Raw genomic sequence first — 23,620 nt, forward strand, 5'->3', positions numbered from 1 at the left:
AGGAGTGATTTCTGAGTGTAGAGCCAGGAGGAACCCCTGAGCGCTGCTGGGTGTAACCCAAAAAAATTCTAGCTGGGGCCAGTGCGATGGCGCAGGTGGTAGGGCGTTTGCCTTGCATGTGCTAACTTAGGACGGACTCCAGTTCGATCCCCCAGACATCCCATATGGTCCCCCAAGCCAGGAGCAATTTCTGAGCACGTAGCCAGGAGTAACCCCTGAGCATCATTGGGTATAGCCCCAAAAGAAAGCAAAACAAAAAACAAAAAAGTTATTCTGACCACCAGGTCTCTGTCCCAACTCATACCCAGTCATTCTTCAACCTTGGCATCAACGTTTGAAATTATTTATTCATTTTTTTGCTTTTTGTTGTTCAAATTTCCCTTTTACAGTTAAAACTATAGAGGTGACGGCCAGACCCCGCCACCTCCCCCATTGTCAACTTCCTGTCCCCCGGAAGGAGCACTTAGAAAAATCAGGAAGGATCTGGGAACTACAGCACCAGAGAGATGACTTGATCTCTGGTGTACAAAGCAACCATTTTGGCTGGTAGTTAAGGTGGCCAACCTGGTGCCCGTGAGCAGCTCTGTTTCTAAAAAAACTGAGCTGGGAGGAATGAGACAACACCAGATTGTGCACTAGAGGGCAGGAAGAGGTATAAGCTGGTCGCACAGAAACTTTAACGGCAGTTAAGTACCACCATCAGCAAGACCAGTCAGTAGGCCACCATTTTGGTCACTAAGGGAGTAGAAAACCGAGGATCTCATGAATAAAACAACCATCTGGGGTTACTGGGAGAAAACACAGGGATTGTTGGGCAGTTCTGTTGAGAAACAGATTATACTGGGATATGAAAAGGGAAGAACGAGACAAATCGGGCCTGCCACGGTAAGGTAGCAGTCAGCGTACAGTCCTAAAAGCAGCACAGAGAACAAGGGAAGGGAGATCTTGATAAGTGCCACTAACGCAAGGAAAAGCCTCCCCAGTCCACCCCATCTTCTTACATCAAGTTCCAGTTTCCTCCTGAAACAGAAAGTTCTTCGGGCCCCCCGTCCCTCTACCTACCCACCCCAAACCCCAGCTAGGCCACGTCAGTTCCAGCCAGACCACTTCCAATTCAGAAGTATTACTTCCTGTCCTGGATGAAGGCACTTCCAGTTCCTGTCGCAATTCTTTCTGCCACTTCCCAGGCCACTTCAGTCCTGGCCTGGTCACTTCTCGTCTGGAGCAAGTCCCAAGTGGTCCACTCAGCACCAAAATCCTTATGTGTCCCAACCGGTTGCGATCTTGCTATCGGCCATTGGACAAAACGGGACAGACACTTCTTCTCATGGTAGCTGTCATGACCCCACCACCCCAAATGGCTGGAGTGAGTACGTAGAGGCCTGGGGTAAGGCGGAGAAAGAGGCCCTGTTCCCCATGCCCTGAACCGGGGCGCAAATGCCAGGGCCTTCCCCACAGGCCCCCGTTTCTGGCACACTGAGGGAAGTGTTTGGTAAGAGAGGTCAAAAGAGAGGGCAGAGCTGAGGGGAAACAGGCTTGGAGGACCCCAGTCTGGGGTACAGAGGAGGCACAGAAGAAGAAGCCAAGAGGGTAAAAGGAGATGTAGGGAGAAGGCTAGGGAAGAGGAACAGACCTAGAGACAGAAGAGAGAAAGAATGAGAGAGAAGAGAAGAGAAAAACAGTGAGAGGCAAAAAGAAGAGGTACCGACCCCAAGACTGTCCCCATCCCCTGGCTCTCACTCAGTGAGGGGGACAAGGATCCTTGGGGCAGGGTCGGAGGAGGAGGTTATCTCTGCCCCCTTCCTCAGGACCCAGGAACACAGAGATAGTAAAGGGCGTAAGGGGTCCCCCAGGGCAGGAGGTGGCTTGGTCGAAGGAAGTCTTAAGGATTCCTTCAAGTGGAGGAGGGCACCAGCCAGGAGGGGCACAGAAGCTGACGGGGCAGGGGACCACGAGATACTGAAGGCGTCCCTCAAGCCACGATTTCGACTGGAGCACTCCAAGAAGGGCCGGACCCAGGAGAGCCAGGTAGGGAAGGCCTCATACCTTGTAATAGATGTTTGGGGGGCTCTGGGGAGGCCCATCCTGGACAATGTACACAGGATGCCCATAGTCTCCACTCACCTTCTCATAATGGGGACAGAAGGGGGGGTCTGCAGCCCCACCGCCCCGCAGGGCTATCCCTAGCTCCCCCGTCTCAGCCTCGCGGGGTCCCAGTCCCCCTCCGCCCCCCAGGCCCAGAGACCCGCCCCTCCCGAAGGAGCTAGGACCAGGGTGCCGACTCTCCGAAGGCTTGGCCCGCCGTCTCCGCCAACACATGGCACCCCCAGCCCCGGCCACGCCCAGCAAGAGCAGCGCCAGCCCCCCCGCTGCCCCGGCCACTGCGGGCATGCTGGGAGGAGGCAGGGGGCCTTCAGCACCCCGGGAGGTTGCATTGCTGGTGGGGTCACCTGGCAGGGAAGGGGTGAGGAGGAAAGAGGGGAAGGGGCTGAAGGACCCACCTGAACAGCTGGACACCCACCCCGCCTTGGGGGCTGACCCTACCCCCCAGACCCACCAAGGTGGGTGCCTGGGCACCCTAGGGGCCCACCCCCCTTCTCCAGCCCTGCTCCAACTCCAGGTGTGTCCAGCCCTTCAGCTCCGTTCCAAGCAGTCCCCCCACTTCTCTGACAGCGCTGATTGAAGCACTGACTTGGCTAATTAGTTCTAATTGAGTCTTTTCCTCATTTGGCTTCCACTCCCCTCCCACCCTCCAGCCTCTCCTCTCCTCTGCTTTCCCGAAGCAACATCCCCAGCACAACTGGGGGGGACAGGGGAGGGATTTGCAGCTGGGGTGGGTCTGAGAGCAGAGGCAGCAGGAAGGCAGCAGGCTGGACTCTGGGGTCCTACCTGGCAGGGTCTCCTTCCCGGGCTCCAGGCGGGCGGCTCCTCGGTCTCTCTCCAAGGGCATTTCCGACACGGGCTTTCGGGGGGCAGCCCCTCCTCGGGGATCTAGACGTGAGAAAACCCAAGACCCCAGAAAGAGAGAGGAGCTAAGAATGCAGCTCCTCAGCGAGGACAGTAGCCCTACTAGCCTTGCAAGCTCCCAGGAAGAATCCAAGCACTCACTCTGTCCCACACGGAGAAGCACCTTCATGCCTCGGGTCAGACACACACCTCCCTGCAGGCTCTCCAGGCCTTCCCTGGTCCCATCAGAGGTGGCTGTAAGGGAAGGAACAGAGGCAGAAGATGACCCTACAGAGTTTGGTCCCTACTCTGCCTCCATGCCCTGACCCCAAGAACTGGCCCCAGGGTGCCAGGGGTCTGTCTTCCCTGGGCTCCAACAACCCCTGCCAGCCTCTATTCTCCTTGCTAAGAGCATCTCCCCACGCAGGCCCGCCCTCTCTCTGCCCAGCAGTACCAATGATGTAGTAATCATGGTGTGAGCGGAACTCATGGCCCCAGAGGTTGGGGCTGTACTCCTGGAACTTGATGGTGAAGCGCAGATCCAGTTCTGGCCGGTCGCAAGTGAGGAGGAGATTCGGGGCCGGGGGTGCTTCACAGCGCCGGCCCTGAGCACCCCCTACCAGGTACAGCTTGTAGAACTCATAATTGGGAGAGGAGTGAGGGCCTGGAGGTCGGGCCCGGGGGCAGAGCAGGTCAAGTCGGTCCCCGATCTGAGGGTAGAGCACATAACCACCCTCCGCCTGGAACCTACGGAGAGAAAGGGAAAGGCAGGTTGACAAGGAAAGATGTCAGGGGTCTGGTCCCTAAGGCTGGGCTCCCTCATCTGACACCCCTGCCTGAGGGACAGCCTTTGTCTGGAATAGAAAGTCTGCTCTGACAGAGCCGGCACGAAGCACGCTGCAAGCTCACGTTGGAAACAGCGGGAAGCCTCCTGCCCCTTGGTGTGCCCAAATGCACTCCTCGGCTCGCCCTCACCACATGCACACTGCCATCGCCCGCTCCATCACCAGCCACGTTGTCATGGCAACGGGATGCCAGTTACCAAGGAGCTGGCCTCTCTGGAACCACACAACTCACCCCTCCCAGGTGCTTTCACTCTGCCACCACTGTCAACCAGGGGGGCAGAGCCTCTCCTCGCCCAGGCTACCCTGTACCCTGCCTGGCAGCGGGGCGTTATTTCATGGCAAAGGGGGCAGGGGCAGGGCCGAGCAGTGGCCTTTTCCAGGTTCACCGGTCCATGTGACAGGAGGCAAATGCTCAGTGATGGTTCTAAATGAGGTTCTTGATGGGAAGCTGGGAAGCGGGACTGGGGGCTGCTGCCTCAGACTTCACCCCAGACTTCTTGGGAAGAGAGGCCTGTTGCTCTGGAATTGAGTTGACTTTTCTAACTAGAGCCACCACACGTCGCGTGTCACATCTCCCTTCAACCGAGGGATCACTCGCCTAGAACAATTCACTGGCTACCAACGGCTACTCAGAACTCAGTCCCAGGGGACAATAGATCGACATCTTTCCAAATACCCAACTGACCCTTATGCTCAAAAGGCCCCAAAACAACTGAATTCACTTTTTTTCCCCAGTCCTCCAGGAAAAAAGTCTAACACCATCAAGCTTCACCTGTTACCCGAATTGCAGCTGCGAACTGGTAGGCAAAAATCTAAGTAAGGTTAAGACATTCGAGACGATTTGCCCTAAAATATATCGCATAGAGGCCAGCAAGGAAAGCATAAGGGAAAACTGGGAAGCATAAAGGTTTGGTAAAAACAAGAATCCCAGATCTTCCTTAATAAGATCATCCTATTTGGATGCTTTACCTGAACTCGTAAAAAAGACAGGACTGACAGCACAAGCTCATTAAGGTAAGTGACAAACCCAAGACCACCCAGCGGGGCTGGGATCGAGACCTATGATTTGATGAGCTCCAAAGCCCACCCCTTCTTGGGGCCTCACACAGCCTCTCCCAGTCAAGGAGGAAGTTTTCAAAACAGAGCTCTGTTCCCCACAGGGAGAGGAATCCAAATGGAGGAAGGTGCCCAGATGACCTCCCGAGCAGTCCCAGTCCATCCAATCTTGCGTCCAATCATCTAACCCCCTGGCCTTGGCCTTTTTTTCCCCCTCCGGTGCAAAGAAGCGTGGCAAGGCAAGACGGAGGGTCTGCAGGAAGAGTTTGCAGGAAAGATGGGGAGGGGGCAGGGAAGTCTTCAGGACTCTGGATTCAGGAGGGAGATGGGCTTCGGGGGGCTTCGGGTTTCTTCCAGAATGTAGCCCCCCAAGTCAGGAAGGCAGGAGTAGCTTGGCAACCGGCTGGGTGCGAGCAAGACTTTATAGAGTGAGTTGAGGAGGACTTGGGTGAGTGGTCCCCACACCCAGAGCCCCAAACTGAGCCCCTCACCCTCCCACCCATGGGGGGGGGCCTGGACTGGGAGAAGGCAGAGTAGGGTGCCCTTCCCCAGGCACCTCAGCAGCACCCACCAAGCAAGCAGCTCTCTGGAGAGCTGACATTAGCCAGGCCCTCTGCCAGCCCAGCCCAGCCCACCCCCAAGCTGAGTCTCCCAGAGACTGGAATAACCACTACACCGCCCTCTGCACCCCCCAGAACTTTGGGGGCCCCTCGGGGGTCTTGCAAACTCCTGACATCTGTGGGTACACCCCGGAGCCTGGACCCCCAGACTTGCTGCCTGGTGGCCCAGGGGCGGCTCCTGCAAGCCTCCCCCAGCCCCAAGAACCCCATACCCCTCAAAAAAAGAGCTCCCTGCTCGGGGCCACTCACCTCTTGTTCGCTGAGTTCCAGTACACGGGCTCCAGGCTGAGCCCCGATGCCAGCCCCAGGCCCCCCAGGAGCAGCAGCAGCAGAAGGGCCCCGACTTGCACGCCCCCCGGCCCGGTGTGGGGGGCCCCCATGACCCGGCCAAGGCCTGGGGGCTGGACGGCGGCTCCCCCAAAGCGGCTCAGTCGGGGGGGGGGGGCCCAGTGCCCACGAGGAGGACCTGCCTCTGCCCAGCCCGGGGCTGCCCTGCTTGTGGGCACCGGGGGGCTCTGCCAGTGGGTCTGTGCTGGGCTCGGGGGGCTTGCACCGGGGAATGGGGGGCACTGCACCGGGGAAGCCAAGCCAGCCAGTCCCTCGTCCAGGCCAGGCGGGGCAAGTTAAGGGAGCGGCGGGGACGAGGGAGGCAGGGAGAAGATGAGAGGGAGGGGAGGAGGCAGGGAAGAGATGGGAGGGAGAGAGGGCGCAGAGAAAAGCCGGAGCTGGAGCTGGAGGCGCAGGAGCGAGTGGGAATGTGAGCCCAGCCCTGCCCACGCCCCCCACACCTCGCCCCGCGTGTCCCTCGGCCCCTTTGTCTCCAGCTTGGCAAGGCCGGGCCCCCCTGCCACCCTCCGATCGGCCCCCTTGGCATTAGCAAGACCCGTGCCCTCCCTCCCCAGCCACCCACCCTCCCACCCATCCACTCGGGAGACCTGCCCCACGCCCTCCTGCAGCCCCCAAGAATCTTGCGGGGTCCCACACCCCACGAGCGGGTCGTGGTGCCACTGTCTGTGTGTGCCAGGGCTGAGGGTCCCCCCCAACCTGCCCACCCTCTCTGCCAAGTGCCAGATGATCTCCCTCCCTTGAGCTTGCATGCTACACTCAGAGGCTCCCTCCAGTCCCGGCTCTTGGGCCCCTGGCTCTGTCCGGGGACATGACATGGGGAGGGCAGATAAAGGACCTAGCAAGGGGCTCAGTCTGATCAGTGCTTGGAGACTGGTGGAGGGAACCCGGGCTGGGCTGAGCTGGGCTGAGCACCTAGAGCCCCTCACATCCAGCCGGAAGGCTGTTTCCAATTATCCTGGGGGAAGGGAGAGAGAGGGAGGAGAAGGCTCGGCCCTTTCGGGCAGGGTGGGAGCCCTTGCTTTCAGCACCTCTGGGCAGAGGTGACACAGTTCCCTCTCCCCTCTCCAGCCATCAAAGGCATCCCGCTCCTGATGGCTAGGTCTGCCGATAGTAGTAGTGGGCGCGCGCGCTCACACACATATACACACACACGCGCACACACACACACACACACACACACAGCCAGGTGTATGTGCGGAGAATGAGTCGCTGATTAAAATAACTCGCCCTCCACCCCTCGCTCGTGCCAACATCGAGATGAAGCAACTACAACAGTAGCAGCTGCTGGAGGCACCCCTGGCCCACGCCCTGCGTCTACCATTGGTGTTGGCAGCACCATTCCGCTCCATGTGTGTCCTTGACTTTGGCTACTGGGTCGCCAGCTTCCAGGATTATTTGGGAAGGGGGGAGGCGAGTACTCAGGATCCCCTTCCCCCAGGGCTGACTAGCGGTCCCCAGGCTGCTAGATGATGGTAAATAGTGTTGAGTGAAGGGGTGTCTTGTGAGTGTGGTGTCTGTCACTGCCTGCCTGCGGAGTCTCACAGTCACACCCAACAGTCTGACAGCCACCACCACTCCCGCTGGCTCGCTCGCTTGGCTTGTCTGGAGATGACCCTAGTGGCCCCCACCTTAAGTGAGATTTCTAACAGGTTCCCCTTCAGTTTACCAGTTGCCTAGCAACCAGCCGGCCATGGCCACAGAATCCCACCCCTTCGTTGACTTCACACCAAAAAAGGCCGCCTCATTGGCTCCTGCCTAGTCCCACCCTCAGCCCCAATTCTGGAACAAAAAGACAGCCCCTGCTGCCCCGGACAAGGGAGCCCCCCAGACTCTCCCCCCACTCCCGTAGCTGCCACTGGCCTTCCCAAATAGACACAGACTCCGATAGCAGAGAAAACCTGTTTTATGTGAGCGCCCGCATCCTCCCTCCTTTGCCCTCCCTATCCCTTCTGCGCCTCGGGGGTGTCCGGACCTCCGCCACACCACCAGAGCTGCAGCTGGCATTCCAGATGGCAGTGGCGCACGGAGAGCACGGGCAGGTCCGCTTGCTGCTCACCTTCGTCCCCGCTTTCGGTGGGCTCTGGGAACACACGCTGTCCCGAGGCAGTGGCCAACAGAGGCAGGCTGGGGTGCAGGCTGGAGGGAGAGACGGGTAGGGCCATCAGCGCCCCGAGCCAGGGGGTTGGTGCCTCCCCCGAGTCGTGCCCACCTCATGCACACATACTCCACGCCCCACCCTCATCCTTCCACCCCTGGACCCAAGATGGGTCATCACCTCACTCCGTTGGTGCAGTCCTTCTGGGGTAGGAAACTCAGCGCCAGCTCCGGCTTGCTCTCGGGCCCAATCTCGCTAGTGTCCCACACAGACACAGCCCCATTAGTGCTGCCGCTGACCAGAAACTGCCCGGCTCTAGGAGACAGAGAACAGGCGTGCTGACATCGAGAGTCTAAGGTACAAATCCTTCAGGACTGATCACACCCAAGGATCACACCTGGGATCCTACAGGCATCCCCAGAGGGATGAGCGTGTTGAGCAGAAAGGACCCACGGTTACTCACGGGTCCAGATCAAAGTAGATACGCTGATTGGTGGTCACTTCTCGGCTCAGGGACCACAGTGGGTGGCCAAGCTGCCGAAGATCCCAACACAGAAGTTCGCAATCCTGAAGACACAAGGGGCAACTGGAGGTCCATCTTCTTTCCCCAAGTCAAAGACATCCCTGCTTCCCTCGAGGTTTACAGGCCTCCTCCCCACACCCATGCCCTAACAACCCCATTCTTTCCTTCCCAGGACACGAATTCTACCTTGCGGGCACCAGAGAAGAAGCGATTGCCATCAGGATGGAAGCAGAGGTGAGTGATGCCCCCATGGTGCCCTTCCAGCAAGGTAAGAAGGGAGCCGTCATCCCAGGCATAGAGACCCAGTGAACGAGCGTAGGAGCCACAGGCGTAGAGGGGCTGGACTGGGCTGAAGGAGATGCACGAGAGGATGCCGCACTGGCCCTGCTTTTTGGCTAGAAAGGGAAGGAACAAACAGAATTAAACAGCTTACCAGAGTTCCACTTACCTTCACCCCAAAGATCACATGATGGGACTCGGTATCTGTCTCAATGACCTTTATTTATTTAGGTTTATGGGCCACATCTGACAGTGCTCAGGTGTTACTCCAGACTCTGCACTCAGAAATCACTCCTGGCGGGCTCAGGGGACACAGAGGATGCCAGGGATCAAACCCAGGTTGGCCACATGCAAAGCAAACGCCTTACCCACTGTGCTATCGCTCCACCCCACCTCAATTACCTTTCCTACAACAAACATCAAACCCTTCTGGTGTCCGTGAATCCTTCCCCTATATCCCAAAAGATCTGTCTGATGGCCCCAACACTACTTTCTCCATCTCAAATCACCATTTTTACACTAAAGGACAGAAAAAAAAATAAAAGGTTTACTCTACTAGATCTTTTTTTTTTCGGTTTTCGGGCCACACCTGGTGATGCTCAGGGGTTACTCCTGGCTATGCGCTCAGAAGTCGCTCCTGGCTTGGGCGGACCATATGGGATGCCGGGGGAACCGAGGTCCGTCCTAGGCTAGCGCTTGAGAGGCAGACACCTTACCTCTAGCGCCACCACGATGGCCCCTCTACTAGATTTTCACCCACCCGGATGACTCTGGAATGTTTCCATCCCTCCCCGTGGACACAACCTGCTTCTTAGGGCTGTGGAAAACAGGTCCCCCCACAAGCAGTCCCATGGCTCATATAAAAGTACCCCTCTATATCTTCTCCCCTAAAAATAGATGCTCACCAAATGTAGCTCGAACCTGACAGTCTCGGCCAGGCCGGGCTGTGGAGAAAACACGTACTGTCCGATCGAAGCCACAGAAGAGCTGGGACCCGTCCGGGGAGAAGCAGAGCGAGTGTGCCGCCATCAGCTCATCCTGAGGACGAGAAAGGGCTGAGAACAGACTCCCGCACCTCAGCTCTTCTCCAGAAAGGAGAGCTGGGCCAAAACAAGCCTCAGGCGGGCGAGGAGGTCAGTACCAGATGATTGTAGGCACGGAAGGAGGCCCGAAGCTCCCCGGTGAACGCGTCCCAGATGTGGATCGGATTCTCCCGGCTGCTGCTGGCCACGCTGAGGAGATAGCGACACTGAGGCACTCACTGGTGCTACAAAGGAAGGGGAGGAAACTGCCTAACTGGTCAACTGGCCCTCTTGGTTCCTACCCAAAGGCAAGACCAAGCTGTTCCCCTCAAGAGAGAGAGAGGCCTGGCAAAACTTGACTCAATTAAAGGTTCTTTTTTGATGGGGTGGTGAAGGGGAGCATGGGGAGTAGAGAGAAGCCAAGGCCGCCACTTACTAGGAGGTGTCTGGCTGGGCTGAGGACATCAGAGAATACCAGCAGTAGTCATAGATGGTGTCGCCTTCCGCCATCCGAAGCACGGGGGTCTGGGCAGAGGTAGGAAGGCTGGGTCAGTGGGCAGGAAGGGAGGGAGACGGTGCCTCGAGCAGTCGTCCTGGGAAGAGGGCGGTCTTCCAGAAGAGACGTGAGTGAATGTGCAGACACTTCGTCTCCACACTCAAGGCTCAGTTCTGTCTCTTGGGTGTCAGACAAGGGTCACCTTTTTTGTTTTCAGATACTTACCGGAAAGGAAAACTAAAGAATATCCCAATTTTTCTTTCTGTTGATGTTTTGGGACACACCTGGCAATGTTCGGCCTCTATTTAATTCCCGGTATCCCATATGGTCCCCCATGCCTGCTAGGAGCAACTTCTGATCACAGAGGCAAGAGGAAAACCCTGAGCACTGACAGGTGTGACCCCAAAACAAAAAAAAAAAAAACAAAAAAAAAAAGGAGAGAAAATTATATGGTTTGGGGGTCAGCTTAGTGGCTAAGGGTGTCTAACTTGCAAAACTTAAGTTTTTTGGGGGGGGCCACGCCCAGCAGAGTTCAGGGTTTACTCCTGGCTGTCTGCTCAGAAATAGCTCCTGGCAGGCATTGAGGGGGCGAACACCATATGGGACACCGGGATTCGAACCAACCACCTTTGGTCCTGGATCGGCTGCTTGCAAGGCAAATGCCGCTGTGCTATCTCCCCAATAGTGTCCACACAAACCTCTCAACAATAGGAGATCTCCAGACAGTGTGTACCATCAGCACAACTGAAAGATGGGTCAATTCTGCAGCCAGAGGATTAATCCCTGAAGCACATGTGGGAGCACCAAAGACCCTGGGAAGCACAACAGAAGATGCGCTAAGTGTGACCACCACATCCAAGAGGGAGGCACCCAGTCATCACAGCAGCAACAGCAAAGGGGAAAAAAATTCATAAAAGTATCTGGAAGTTGGCGGGCCCGGAGAGATAGCACAGCTGTGTTTGCCTTGCAAGCAGCCGATCCAGGACCAAAGGTGGTTGGTTCGAATCCCGGTGTCCCATATGGTCCCCCGTGCCTGCCAGGAGCTATTTCTGAGCAGACAGCCAGGAGTAACCCCTGAGCACCGCTGGGTGTGGCCCAAAAACCAAAAAAAAAAGTACCTAGAAGTTGGGGCCAGAGCAATAGCACAGAGGCAGAGTGTTTGCCTTGCACGTGGTTGCCAAAAACGAACCTGAGTTCGATACCTGGCGACCCATACATATGGTCCAGGAGTATTATCTCAGCTCACAGCCAGGACTAACCCCGGAGCATCACAGGGTGTGGCCCAAAAACAAACAAATAAAATAAAAGTACCTAGAAGTTAACAGAGAGATAATACTGCAGTTAGGTGCTTGTCTTGCATGTACTGACCCCGGTTTAAACTGGAGAGATAGCATGAAGGTAAGACGGTTGCCTTGCATGCAGAAGGATGGTGGTTTGAATCCCGGCACCCATATGGTCCCCAGTGCCTAGAAGGAGTGATTTCTGAGCACAGAGCCAGAAGTAACCCCTGAATGCCGCCAGGTGTGACCCAAAAACCAAAATAAATAAACTTTGGCAATACGTATGATCCCAAGCATGACCAGTTGTGACCTTGAGCAGAGCCAGGAGTAAGACATGATCGCTGCCGCCTGTGGCCCCAAAGCAAAACAAGAAAATTTAAAATCTAGGGTCAAGGAGATGACTGAATGTAGCCCTCGGGCTAGTTGCAGCACTTCATGCTCCCTTGAGCACCAAGTGAGGTTCCTGGGGACCACCAGATGTATCCCAATACAATGAAAGAATGAAAATCTGGGCAAGGCCAGAGAGCTGGCTCAGATGGGACACGCGCCCAGGTTTAATCCCTGGCGCTACATGATCACAAGAGCACAGGGACTTTTGGGAGTAGCCCTAAAGCACCGCAGGGTGTGGCCCCAAAATGAAACACAAAGGTTTCAACCTCTCCCCTATAGGAAAATCTGGAAATAGGGGCCGGAGAGATAGCATGGAGGTGGGGCGTTTGCCTTGCATGCAGAAGGACAGTGGTTCGAATCCCAGCATCCCATATGGTCCCTGAGACTGTCAGGAGCAATTTCTGAGCATAGAGCCAGGAGTAACCCCTGAGCACTGTCGGGTGTGACCCCCCCCCAAAAAATTGGGTTCATTAATATAATTTTAATATCCCATACGTTTTTGGGGGTATTTTAGGCCACACCCAGTGGCACTTCAGGGTTATTTCTGATTCTGCGCTCAGAAATTATTCCTGGCAGGCTCAGGGATCAATATGAAATGCTGGGGATTGTACCCAGGTCAGCTCTGTGCAAGAAAAACACCCTAAGCTCTACCTGCTGTACTAGTATACCAGTCCCCCTATACAGTTTTTTTTTTTAACTTTTGATTGATTGATTGGTTTTTGGGCCACACCCAGAGGTGCTCAGAGGCCACTCCTGGCTCTGCACTCAGAAATCGCCCCTGGTCCGGAGAGATAGCACAGCGGCGTTTGCCTTGCAAGCAGCCGATCCAGGACCAAAGGTGGTTGGTTCGAATCCCAGTGTCCCATATGGTCCCCTGTGCCTGCCAGGACTATTTCTGAGCAAACAGCCAGGAGTAACCCCTGAGCACTGCCAGGTGTGGCCCAAAAACCAAAAAAAAAAAAAAAAAAGAAAGAAAGAAATCGCCCCTGGCAGGCTGGAAGACCATAAGGGAAGCCCCTAATGGAACCAGGTTCAGCCATCACATACAAGATAAAAGGCCTACAGCAAAAAAAGCCTGTCATTCTCTTAGAGGTCTTTAACAATAATAAATAGCAATAGAGGCTGAAGAGCTAGTACACGAGATGCCTGATGTGCAGAAGGATATTGCAACTGCAACGCTGGTTTAAATACTCTGCACCAGGGGCCGAAGACATAGCACAGCAGTAGGACGTTTGTTTGCCTTAGACACAGAAGGACTGTGGTTCGAATCCCAACATCCCATATGGTCCCCTGAGCCTACCAGGCGCAATTTCTGAATGTAGGGCCAGGAGGAACCCCTGAGTGCTGCCAGGTGTGGCCCAAAAACAAAAATAAATCAATACTCCATACCAGGGGTCATTCCTGAACACAAAGAAGGAAACAGCCCCTAAGCGTAACTGGGTATGTCTCCCCAAAAGTACCACCCCATCCCTACAAATAGGCTGCAGGTGTCGGGAATCTCAACCCTGTGAGTGACAGGTTCTGCTTCAGTATTTGCACGCTGTGCGGCATCATATACCTTTGTCCCTCTGTAGCGACATTGATCACTCTGATGCTCATGTTTGGGCTCACGTACTTTGATACCCATGTTAGAGGGCTGCTTTAGTTTTTTTTTTTTTTTTTTTTTTTGTGGTTTTTGGGTCACACCCGGCAGTGCTCAGGGGTTACTCCTGGCTCCATGCTCAGAAATTGCTCCTGGCAGGCACGGGGGACCATATGGGACGCTGGGATTCGAACCGATGACCTCTTGCATGAAAGGCAAACGCCTTACCTCCATGCTATCTCTCCAGCCCCTGCTTTAGTTTTAATTAGAGTTCGGTTACTGGATTCGGTAACGGAGTACACGTCTGTTTTGCTAGATAATATCATAATTTTTTTTCCAAATTTACTCTCCAGCAGAAAATAAAAGTGCCTCTGTGCCATCTTAATTTTGCCCGACAGACTTTAATGTTCCTCAAGTTGAAGGCGTAATAAGGGAATTTTATTATGGTATAAATTTGCATTCCTCTCATTATTAGCAAGTTCAGACGTTTTTCTGTGTTCAGCATTAAAGCCACCTTTTCCTATTTTTTTTTTTTGATTTTTTTTTTTTTTTGGTTTTTGGGCCACACCCAGTGATGCTCAGGGGTTACTCCTGGCTATGTGCTCAGAAATAGGGGTTGAAGCAGTGGCACAAGCAGTATGGTGTTTGCCTTGCTCTCGCTAACCTAGGACGAACCACGGTTCAATCCCCCAGCGTCCCATATGGTCCCCCAAGCAAGGGGCCATTTCTGAGCGCATTGCCAAGAGTAACCCCTGAGCATCACAGGGTGTGGCCCAAAACCTCCTCCAGTGCTGGCGGGGATGTGGAGAGAAAGGAACCCTTATCCACTGCTGGTGGGAATGCCGTCTAGTTCAACCTTTATGGAAAGCAATATGGAGATTCCTCCAAAAACTGGAAATCGAGCTCCCATACGATCCAGCTATACCACTCCTAGGAATATACCCTAAGAACACAAAAATACAATACAAAAATCCCTTCCTTACAACTATATTCATTGCAGCACTATTTACCATAGCAAGACTCTGGAAACAACCAAGATGCCCTTCAACAGACGAATGGCTAAAGAAACTGTGGTACATATACACAATGGAATATTATACAGCTGTCAGGAGAGATGAAGTCATGAAATTTTCCTATACATGGATGTACACAGAATCTATTATGCTGAGTGAAATAAGTCAGAGAGAGAGAGAAAAACGCAGAATGGTCTCACTCATCTATGGGTTTTAAGAAAAATGAAAGACATTCTTGCAATAATAAATTTCAGACACAAAAGAGCAAAGAGAGGGGCTGGAGAGATAGCATGGAGGTAAGGCGTTTGCCTTTCATGCAAGAGGTCATCGGTTCGAATCCCAGCATCCCATATGGTCCCCCGTGCCTGCCAGGAGCAATTTCTGAGCCTGGAGCCAGGAGTAACCCCTGAGCACTGCCGGGTGTGACCCAAAAACCACAAAAAAAAAAAAAAAAAAAAAAAAAAAAAAAAAAGAGAAAAGAGCTGGAAGTTCCAGCTCACCTCAGGAAGCTCACCACAAAGAGTGATGAGTTTAGTTAGAGAAATAACTACATTTTGAACTGTCCTAATATTGAGAATGTATGAGGGAAATGCAGAGCCTGTTTAGAGTACAGGCAGGGGTCGGGTGGGGAGGAGGGAGATTTGGGACATGGGTGATGGGAATGTTGCACTGGTGATGGGTGGTGTTCCTTTTATGACTGAAACCCAAACACAATCATGTATGTAATCAAGGTGTTTAAATAAAAAAAGAAAAAAAAAAAAGAGAAATCGCTCCTGGCTTGGGGGACCATATGGGATGCTGAGGATGAAACCGAAGTCCGTCCTGGGTCAGCAGCGTGCAAAGTAAGTGCCCTACTGTTGCAGCCCCACCTTTTCCTAAATTTTTACTTTTTTTTCAGGAGGGAAGGAGAAAATCTACACCTGCCGGTGTCAGGTCTCACTCCTGGCTCTGCGCTCAAAGATCATTCTTTACAGGGCTTAGGGGACAAATCATAGACAATATAAGCAAATCAAAGACAACATAAAGCAAATTCCCTACCGATTGTACTATCTCTTCAGCTCCATTTACTAATTTTTCTAATAGGCTCATGTCTTTTCCTAATCTGAAGAATGTTTGAATCAATTGGATACCAATGGGGCCAGAGAGATGGAACAGTGGTGGGGCATTTGCCTTGCATGCAGTCTACAAGGGGGGGACCCAGTTCAATTCCCGACTTCCCATGTGGTCCCCCAGCTTGCCAGAGGCGATTTCTTTTTTTTTTTTTTTTTTTGGGCCACACCCAGCGGTGCTCAGGGGTTACTCCTGGCTGTCTGCTCAGAAATAGCTCCTGGCAGGCACAGGGGACCATATGGGACACCGGGAATCGAATCAACCACCTTAGGTCCTGGATTGGCTGCTTGCAAGGCAAACGCTGCTGTGCTATCTCTCCGGGCCCCAGAGGCGATTTCTTTTTTTTTTTTTTTTTTTTTTTTTTTTTTTTTTTTTTTTGGTTTTTGGGCCACACCCGGTAACGCTCAGGGGTTATTCCTGGCTATGCGCTCAGAAGTTGCTCCTGGCTTGGGGGACCATATGGGACACCGGGGGATCGAACCGCGGTCCGTCCAAGGATAGCGCAGGCAAGGCAGGCACCTTACCTTTAGCGCCACCGCCCGGCCCCAGAGGCGATTTCTAAGTGCAGAGCCAGGAGTAATGCCCTGAGAACTGCTGGGAGTGGCCCAACAACCAATCAATCAATCAGTCAATCAATCAATAAAATTTAGGGGCCAGAGAAGCGTGGCGGTAAGGCATTAGCCTTGCATGCGGCTAAACTAGGACAGACCTGGATTCGATCCCCCAGCATCCCATGTGGTCCCCCAAGCCAGGAGTAATTTCTGAGCACATAGCCAGGAGTAACCCTTGAGCATTACCATTTTTTTGGGTGTGACCCAAAAATCAAAAAAATAAACTTTAGGGCCCGGAGAGATAGCACAGTGGTGTTTGCCTTGCAAGCAGCCCATTCAGGACCAAAGGTGGTTGGTTCGAATCCCGGCGTCCCATATGGTCCCCCATGCCTACCAGGAGCTATTTCTGAGCAGACAGCCAGGACTAACCCCTGAGCACCGCCGGGTGTGGCCCAAAAACCAAAAACCAAAAAAAAAAAAAAAAAAGAACTTATGTGAACAGGGCCAGAGAGAGACAAGCAGCCGATTCAGGACCCAAGGTGGTTGGTTAGAATCCCGGCGTCCCATAGGGTCCCCGTGCCTGCCAGGAGTTATTTCTGAGCATACAGCCAGGAGTAACCCCTGAGCACCACCGGGTGTGGCCCAAAAACAAAACAAAAAAAGGAAAAAGAAATAATTCCTAGCAGTGATGAGGAGAAAGACCATAAGAGGGAGTTGTTTTTTTCCTCCTTATTTTGTTTGTTTTTCCTTTTTTCTTTCTTTTCTTCGTTTTTGGGTCACACCCGGCAACGCTCAGGGGTTACTCTTGGCTCTACACTCAAATCGTTCCTGGCAGGCTCAAGGGACCATATGGGATGCCAGGATTCGATCCACCGACCTTCTGCATGCAAGGCAAACGCATTACCTCCTTGCTATCTCTCCGGCCCGTTTTTATTTTTATTTTATTTTTTTTTTTTTTTTGGGATACATCCAGTGCTACTCATCCAGCTCCTAAACTCAGAAATTACTCCTGGTGGGCTTGGAGAACCAAAGTAGATGCCAGAGATCAAACCTGGACCAGCTGCTTGTAAGGCAAGCACCCCACCTGTTCTCTCCAGCCCCAGAGATCAAATTTGGTTGGACTGAGTGCAAGGCAAGCACCCTATCTGCTGTACTCTTTCTCCAGCAGTCTACTCCTTTAAAATCTTTACATCAGGCAAGAGACAACAGGTCCCTGTCTCTGTTCCTAGACCCTCTGGCACTCAGAAATCACTACTGATTTCATGGGGGAACAGATGGGATCCTGGAGATGGAACCTGAGTCAGCCAGGTACAAGGCAATTGCCCTTCCTGAAAAGCTATTATTCTGGCCTGAGGTCAACAAATGTTTTAATGAAAAAAAAATGAAAGCATGGACCCTCTAACTTAGTAACTAAGGCTCAAAGAACAAAAGCTTTACTTTTTGTTTGTTTGCCTTGGGGTCACACCCAGAGGAGCTCAGGGGTTATCCCTGACTCTGAACCAAGAAATCATTCCTGGCAGGCTCGGGGGGTGGGGGTGGGGGTGGAGGGGACACCATATGGGATGGGGGGATCGAACCCGGTCCGTCCCAGGTCGGCCATGTGCATGGCAAATACCCTACCTGCTATGCTATCACTCCAGTTCTACAAAGAGCAAAAGCTTTAAAGCAATGGCTATTGGGCCAGAACAATAAAACAGCAGGTAGGACACCTTACATAGTGCCCTGAGCACATCTAGGAGTGGTCCCTGAGCAGAACTAAGACTAAGCCCTGAGCACCACCAAGTGTGGCTCAAAAACAGAAAGAAAAATAAAGAAAGAGATCTTGGGTTTTGGTTTTGTATCTGAAAATAGCAATCAGAATTTGGGTTACACAGGAAGCATATGCTAAATGAGGGAAAATCATATAGCATATAAATAAGAGATTTTGGTTTTTGTTCTTGGGCTACATCCAGTTGTGCTCTGAGCTCAGGAAACACTTCTGGCAAGAGGCAGGGAACCAAAAATTTTGTTTTTGTCTGAGAATTTCAGTAAAATAAAGGACCAAGGTCAGGGGCTCAGAGATATAGGAACATGGTTCCCCCCTAAGTCATATCGCAGACAAGAAAAGTTTATACAAAGAGAAAGATCAGGGCTAGAGAGACTTTACAGTCAGTAGGGTGAATCCTTGAAAGTGGCTGACCCACAGAGGTAACCCCTGTGCCTTTCTCCACCCCATGACTTCACAATTTAAGGTAAATTCTACTTCTGCAAAGTTCATAATGAGGGGAAAGTCCTGTTTAGGGCCAAGGAAATGGCTCAAAGAGCTAGAGGACAAGTGCGCTAGGTCCAATTCCCAGCAATAACTCGGTTTCCAGCATCACCAGATGGCGTCCTACCTCTCCACTCCCCAAAGTCCTCTTCTTAAATGGAAATATGGGCTGAACTTTCTCCATTTACAGCAGGGCTCACATGTGTTCAGTGAAGAGGCAGGATTAGCTCCTATTCTTACCATTTCTGAATATTCCAGCTCTTCTTCCTTGTTGTACAGCTCCGAGGGCAGGTTATAGATCCGAAGTGTGTTATCCGCACTATTGGTCAAGATGCAGGAACCATCTGGGGCCCTGGAGTAGGTTAAGAGAAAGCTGTGTTAATCGATAGTTTCCAAATATCGAGTTACAGTTCAATCTGCTTCTGAGTAAGTAAACCCCAGGGTAATCAATCAAAGTGGAAGGCAGTTCCAAAGGAAATTTAAGTCCATTCCCAAAAGGGATTCTAACCTCTCCTCCCACCACTGTGTACCTTTCTCTCATATAACTGAGGTTGTATGTGGGTTTTTTCTTCAGTTTATGGGCCATACTCAAAGGTTACTCCTGGCTTTGCGCTCAGAAATAGCTCCTGGCAGACTTGGGGGGACCATATGGGAAGCCCAGGATCTAACCTGGGTCCATTCCAGGTGGTCTGTGTGCAAGGCAAATGCCCTACCACTGTGCTATGCTATCTCTCTGGCCCCTATAACTGAGATGTTTTAAGATGAAAATCCTGAGGTAGGGCCCGGAGAGATAGCACAGCGGCGTTTGCCTTGCAAGCAGCCGATCCAGGACCAAAGGTGGTTGGTTCGAATCCCGGTGTCCCATATGGTCCCCCGTGCCTGCCAGGAGCAATTTCTGAGCATGGAGCCAGGAGTAACCCCTGAGCAGTGCCGGGTGTGGCCCAAAAACCACAAAAAAAAAAAAAAAAAAAGAAAATCCTGAGGTAAATGATCTTGTTGTTCTTACCACTTGCAGCCTTTCAAAAAGTTCTCGTGTGGTGCTTTGAATTCAGACCAGGATCCGGTGAGAAACCGAGGTAACTGCGAGAAGTCGTACTTACAAGGACTGGAAGGAAGACAGGTAAGATGCAATCAATACATCACATCAATACATCATCAATACAATGGGGAAGTGGGCTGGAGGTGGGACTGAGGACTGGTAGGGAGATGAAGAATATCTCCCATTTAAAAAATATATATTACCGGGGCCGGAGAGATAGCATGGAGGTAAGGCATTTGCCTTTCATGCAGGAGGTCATCGGTTCGAATCCCGGCGTCCCATATGGTCCCCTGTGCCTGCCAGGAGCAATTTCTGAGCCTGGAGCCAGGAATAACCCCTGAGCATTGCCGGGTGTGACCCAAAAACCAATATATATATATATATATATATATATATATATATATATATATATATATATATAACCTATATTTAAAGAAAATGCATCACAGAGTGGACATACCCGACCATAATACATTTGTTTCAAGATAAGGGAAAGCGAAATCATTGAGAAAAATAGAAAAACTAGAAGAAAAAGTTCAGTCGCAAGTCTATTTGTGACATGATCGCATCTCCAATAAAGTCCATTCATGCCATAGCAGATTTTTTTCATAGTCACGACTCTTCGCTCCAAACCCATCACTACTTACATGTATTCCTCTTCCTCTGGATATAGCGCCTCGGAAACATCTTCCATGGTCTCTTCGCGGCTCAACTCTAATCTGTTCGTTTCTTCTTCTTCTGGAGGGGTCCCAGTTCCAGAAAGTTCCTGACCCCCAACTTTAGGGTTCAGCTCCACAGGAGCCATAAACCCCTCATCTTCCATGATTTCTTCAGGGCCCAATTCTAGTCTGTTCTTTTCTTCTTTTTCTTCTTGAGGGGCCATATTTCCAGAAAGTTCCTGACCCTCAATCTCCACAGGAGCAATGAACCCCTCATCTTCCATGATTTCTTCAGGGCCCAATTCTAGTCTGTTCTTTTCTTCTTGAGGGGCCATATTTCCAGAAAGTCCCTGACCCCCAACTTTAGGGTTCAGCTTCACAGGAGCCGTAAGCCCTTCATCTTCTATGAATTCTTGCGGGCCCAACTCTAGTCTGTTCTTGTCTTCTTCTTCTTGAAGGGCCTCATTTCCAGAAAGTCCCTGACCCCCAACTCTAGGGTTCAGCTTCACGGGAGCCATAAACTCATCTTCCATGATTTCTTCAGGGCCCAACTCTAGTCTGTTCTTTTCTTCTTCTTTTTTGGGGCTCCCATTTCCGGAAAGTTTTTGACCTTCAACAACTCTAGGGTTCGGCTTCATAGGAGCCATAAGCCCCTTTTCCAGAGGTGTGCAGAGAGAAACTGGGGCCTTCTTCCTCAGGGCCTGAGGCAGAGCTGGGGCAGCCACAGAGCCCGGTGACATGTCTGACGCCTCAGCTGAGGGCCATGACAGTGTTCTGGGGTTGGAGTCAGGGTTCTTCTTGTCCCGAGGGGAAGGAGGCGCTGGGGCCTGGTGTGAGGAGACAGGAGGTTCTTTCTGCGCCTCCTTCATGCTCAGGACTGGAGAGAAAAACACACTGGACTCCACTTCCGGTCGGGAGCTCCCTGATCTCGCGAGACTCAGAGCCTCCTTCTGATTGGTCCGCTGGGCCCAGGAGGGGCGGGTCTGGGTAAAGATACTCCCAGAAGCCCTAGCGCCGCTAGATGGTTGCTGGGAGTTGTAGTTTCCAAAACGTCCCTGGTCGGAATTCACGCGCCTTTGCCCATCGCCGTCTGCAGGGGGCGCGCGCGCTATAATGGATCGCTTAGGCCAAATTCCTGGCTTCCATCTCTTTAGTCATCAAGCAAATTTTATTTTATTTATTTTATTTTATTATTTTTATTTTTATTATCTTTTTATTTTTTATTTTATTATTTTGTTTTTATTTTTATCTTATCTTATTTTTATTTTATCTTATTAATTATAATTATAATTTTTATTTTTTATTTTTTATTTTATTATTTTTGTTTTTGTTTTATTTTTTATTATTTTATTTTATGCCACACCCAGAGGCGCTCAGGGGTTACTCCTGGCTATGTGCTCAGAAATCCCTCCTGGCTTGTGGGACCAAATGGGACGCCAGGATTCGAACCGCAGTCCCCTCCTAGGTTAATGCATGCAAGGCAAACGCCCTACCGCTTGTGCCACCGCTCCGGGTTATTTATTTATTTATTTATTTTGGGGGGGCTTTGAGGTCACACTGGGGATGCTCTGAGCTCAGGAATTATTACTCTTGCTAGTGCTCAAGGGAATGCTGGGAATCGAACCTGCATTCAAAGGTTCTACTATCTCCCAGCCCCAAGCAAATGTTTATTATGAAGTTCTTTACTTGCTGTATCAAGTACCGGAAATAAATATTAAGCAAGGCCTCAGTCCTCCTGAGGCTTCCATTACACATGAATGTTCTAGATAGTGATAAGGGCTGCTACGGAAATTAAACAAGCAATAACATAGAACTATGGGAAAAGTGTTAGATTGAGATATTAAATGTCTTCTGAAATGTGGCATCTTGCTTATTTAGACTCTATCTATCCTAGGGGCTGGAGTGATAGCACAGTTGAGAAGGCATTTGCCTTGCACAGGGCCCACCCAGGTTCAATCCCTGGCATCCCATGTGGCCCTCCAAGCCTGCCAGCCTAACAGCCTGCCAGGAATAACCCCTGAGCTATTGGATGTGGCTCAAAAACAAAGAAAGGGGCCGGAGAGATAGCATAGTGGTAGGGTGTTTGCCTTGCAAGCGAATAACCTAGGACCAATGGTAGTTCGAATCCTGGCATCCCATACGGTTCCCTGAGCCTGCCAGGAGCAATTTCTGAGCAGAGATCCAGGAGTAACCCCTGAGCACTGCCGGATGTAGCCCCCCCAAAAAACTAAACAAACAAAAAACAAAAAGACTATCCAAGGGTCATCGGAAAGTTGTTCTCCAATGGTAGGGTACTTGCTTTGCAGGCTGCCCACCCAAGTTTGATCCCTGGCACTCCATATTGTCCTCCAAAGCCCACCAGGATTGATCCCTGAACACAGAGAGATGTAAGCCCTGAGCACCACTAAGTGTGGCCACAAAACAAAACAAAAAACTAAATCCAAGATTTTTTTTTTTCCTCTTTTAAGGTTTTTGGGCCACACCCAGTAACGCTCAGGGGTTACTCCTGGCTATGAGCTCAGAAGTTGCTCCTGGCTTGGGGGACCATATGGGACACCGGGGGATCGAACCGTGGTCCGTCCAACGCTAGCGCAGACAAGGCAGGCACCTTACCTCTAGCGCCACCGCCCGGCCCCAATCCAAGATTTTTGTTGTTGTTCTCTCTTTGGGGGAGGAATATTGCAAGCAGATGGGAATGAAGCGAGTAGACAAGCAGGTAGTGAAGGGATGCCCACAGCAACGAATTCTTGAGATGTAATAAAACCAAAAGACAGAATTTGGAGAAGTTACTTCATCACTGATAAGAGTCTCATCTGGCACCACTACAAGCCCAAAAAAAACTGGACCTCCTACCTAAAGAAGCACAGGCAGGAAAAACAAAGGCCAGGAAGGGAATATCAAAGGAGACTATCGGCTCCCTCCACACCCCACAAATCCCACACACCCCACACATACCCATCAACAATCCTAATGTAGGAATCTTCACTAGAAAAACAGTCCCACAAGGTGAATCTTGAGAGAAAAACCCTAAAAGAGTCAACCGCGGTCTGCACACACATATTGCCCGCATCTTTTTTTTTGGGGGGGGGGCCACACCCGGCGTTGCTCAGGGGTTACTCCTGCCAGTCTGCTCAGAAATAGCCCCTGGCAGGCACGGGGGACCCTATGGGACACCGGGATTCGAACCAACCACCTTAGGTCCTGGACCAGCTGCTTGCAAGGCAAACACCGCTGTCCTATCTCTCTGGGCCCATATTACCCGCATCTTCCCTTGAGCTGTGTACTTCCTACTTTCCCACTTTAACTCTGGGATATGTCCCGAGGCCTTCTCACCCTGCGGAGAAGCCAGTGCTCTCCCTTATGCTTTCTTATCTTCTCCCTTCCCTTTTCTTAGTTCCTCAAAATAAAATCTGTTTTAACTTCATTGCTATTCTCCTGAAATTCTTTTTTTTTTTTTCTGCTTTTGTTTTTTTTGGGTCACACCAGGCAGTGCTCAGGGGTTACTCCTGGCTCTAAAC

At 51.7% G+C, this 23,620-nt stretch overlaps 2 protein-coding genes across 2 annotated transcripts; both read right to left on the bottom strand.

The window, feature by feature from the left end:
• Nucleotides 1–1,489: 1,489 nt before the first annotated feature.
• Nucleotides 1,490–6,137, bottom strand: EFNB3 (ephrin B3). Its single transcript, XM_049766227.1, has 5 exons — nucleotides 5,717–6,137; nucleotides 3,401–3,693; nucleotides 3,109–3,201; nucleotides 2,890–2,991; nucleotides 1,490–2,450 (listed from the first exon to the last, which is right to left on the bottom strand). The coding sequence occupies exons 1-5, from the start codon at nucleotides 5,845–5,847 to the stop codon at nucleotides 2,041–2,043; spliced, it is 1,029 nt and encodes a 342-aa protein (XP_049622184.1). The 5' UTR covers nucleotides 5,848–6,137; the 3' UTR covers nucleotides 1,490–2,040.
• A 1,566-nt stretch (nucleotides 6,138–7,703) lies between these two features.
• On the bottom strand, nucleotides 7,704–20,758 carry WRAP53 (WD repeat containing antisense to TP53). The gene is made up of 10 exons (XM_049766226.1): nucleotides 20,091–20,758; nucleotides 19,411–19,509; nucleotides 18,645–18,756; nucleotides 10,171–10,259; nucleotides 9,854–9,944; nucleotides 9,618–9,750; nucleotides 8,620–8,828; nucleotides 8,374–8,477; nucleotides 8,091–8,225; nucleotides 7,704–7,951 (listed from the first exon to the last, which is right to left on the bottom strand). The coding sequence occupies exons 1-10, from the start codon at nucleotides 20,747–20,749 to the stop codon at nucleotides 7,756–7,758; spliced, it is 1,827 nt and encodes a 608-aa protein (XP_049622183.1). The 5' UTR covers nucleotides 20,750–20,758; the 3' UTR covers nucleotides 7,704–7,755.
• Nucleotides 20,759–23,620: the final 2,862 nt, after the last annotated feature.

Source organism: Suncus etruscus, chromosome 20, assembly GCF_024139225.1.
Source record: "Suncus etruscus isolate mSunEtr1 chromosome 20, mSunEtr1.pri.cur, whole genome shotgun sequence".
Taxonomy (NCBI): domain Eukaryota; kingdom Metazoa; phylum Chordata; class Mammalia; order Eulipotyphla; family Soricidae; genus Suncus; species Suncus etruscus.

Excerpts from the sequence above, each read along its gene's own strand:
- EFNB3 (XM_049766227.1), bottom strand. The coding sequence starts at position 5,847 with ATGGGGGCCCCCCACACCGGGCCGGGGGGCGTGCAAGTCGGGGCCCTT. Across the intron at positions 3,694-5,716 it reads TGGAACTCAGCGAACAAGAG|GTTCCAGGCGGAGGGTGGTT; the intron begins GTGAGTGGCCCC and ends TTCTCTCCGTAG. Across the intron at positions 2,451-2,889 it reads CGGGAAGGAGACCCTGCCAG|GTGACCCCACCAGCAATGCA; the intron begins GTAGGACCCCAG and ends CTTCCCTGCCAG.
- WRAP53 (XM_049766226.1), bottom strand. The coding sequence starts at position 20,749 with ATGGCTCCTATGAAGCCGAACCCTAGAGTTGTTGAAGGTCAAAAACTT. Across the intron at positions 18,757-19,410 it reads TTTTTGAAAGGCTGCAAGTG|GGCCCCAGATGGTTCCTGCA; the intron begins GTAAGAACAACA and ends AACCTACTCCAG. Across the intron at positions 10,260-18,644 it reads AGCTGGAATATTCAGAAATG|ACCCCCGTGCTTCGGATGGC; the intron begins GTAAGAATAGGA and ends ACCTCTGCCCAG.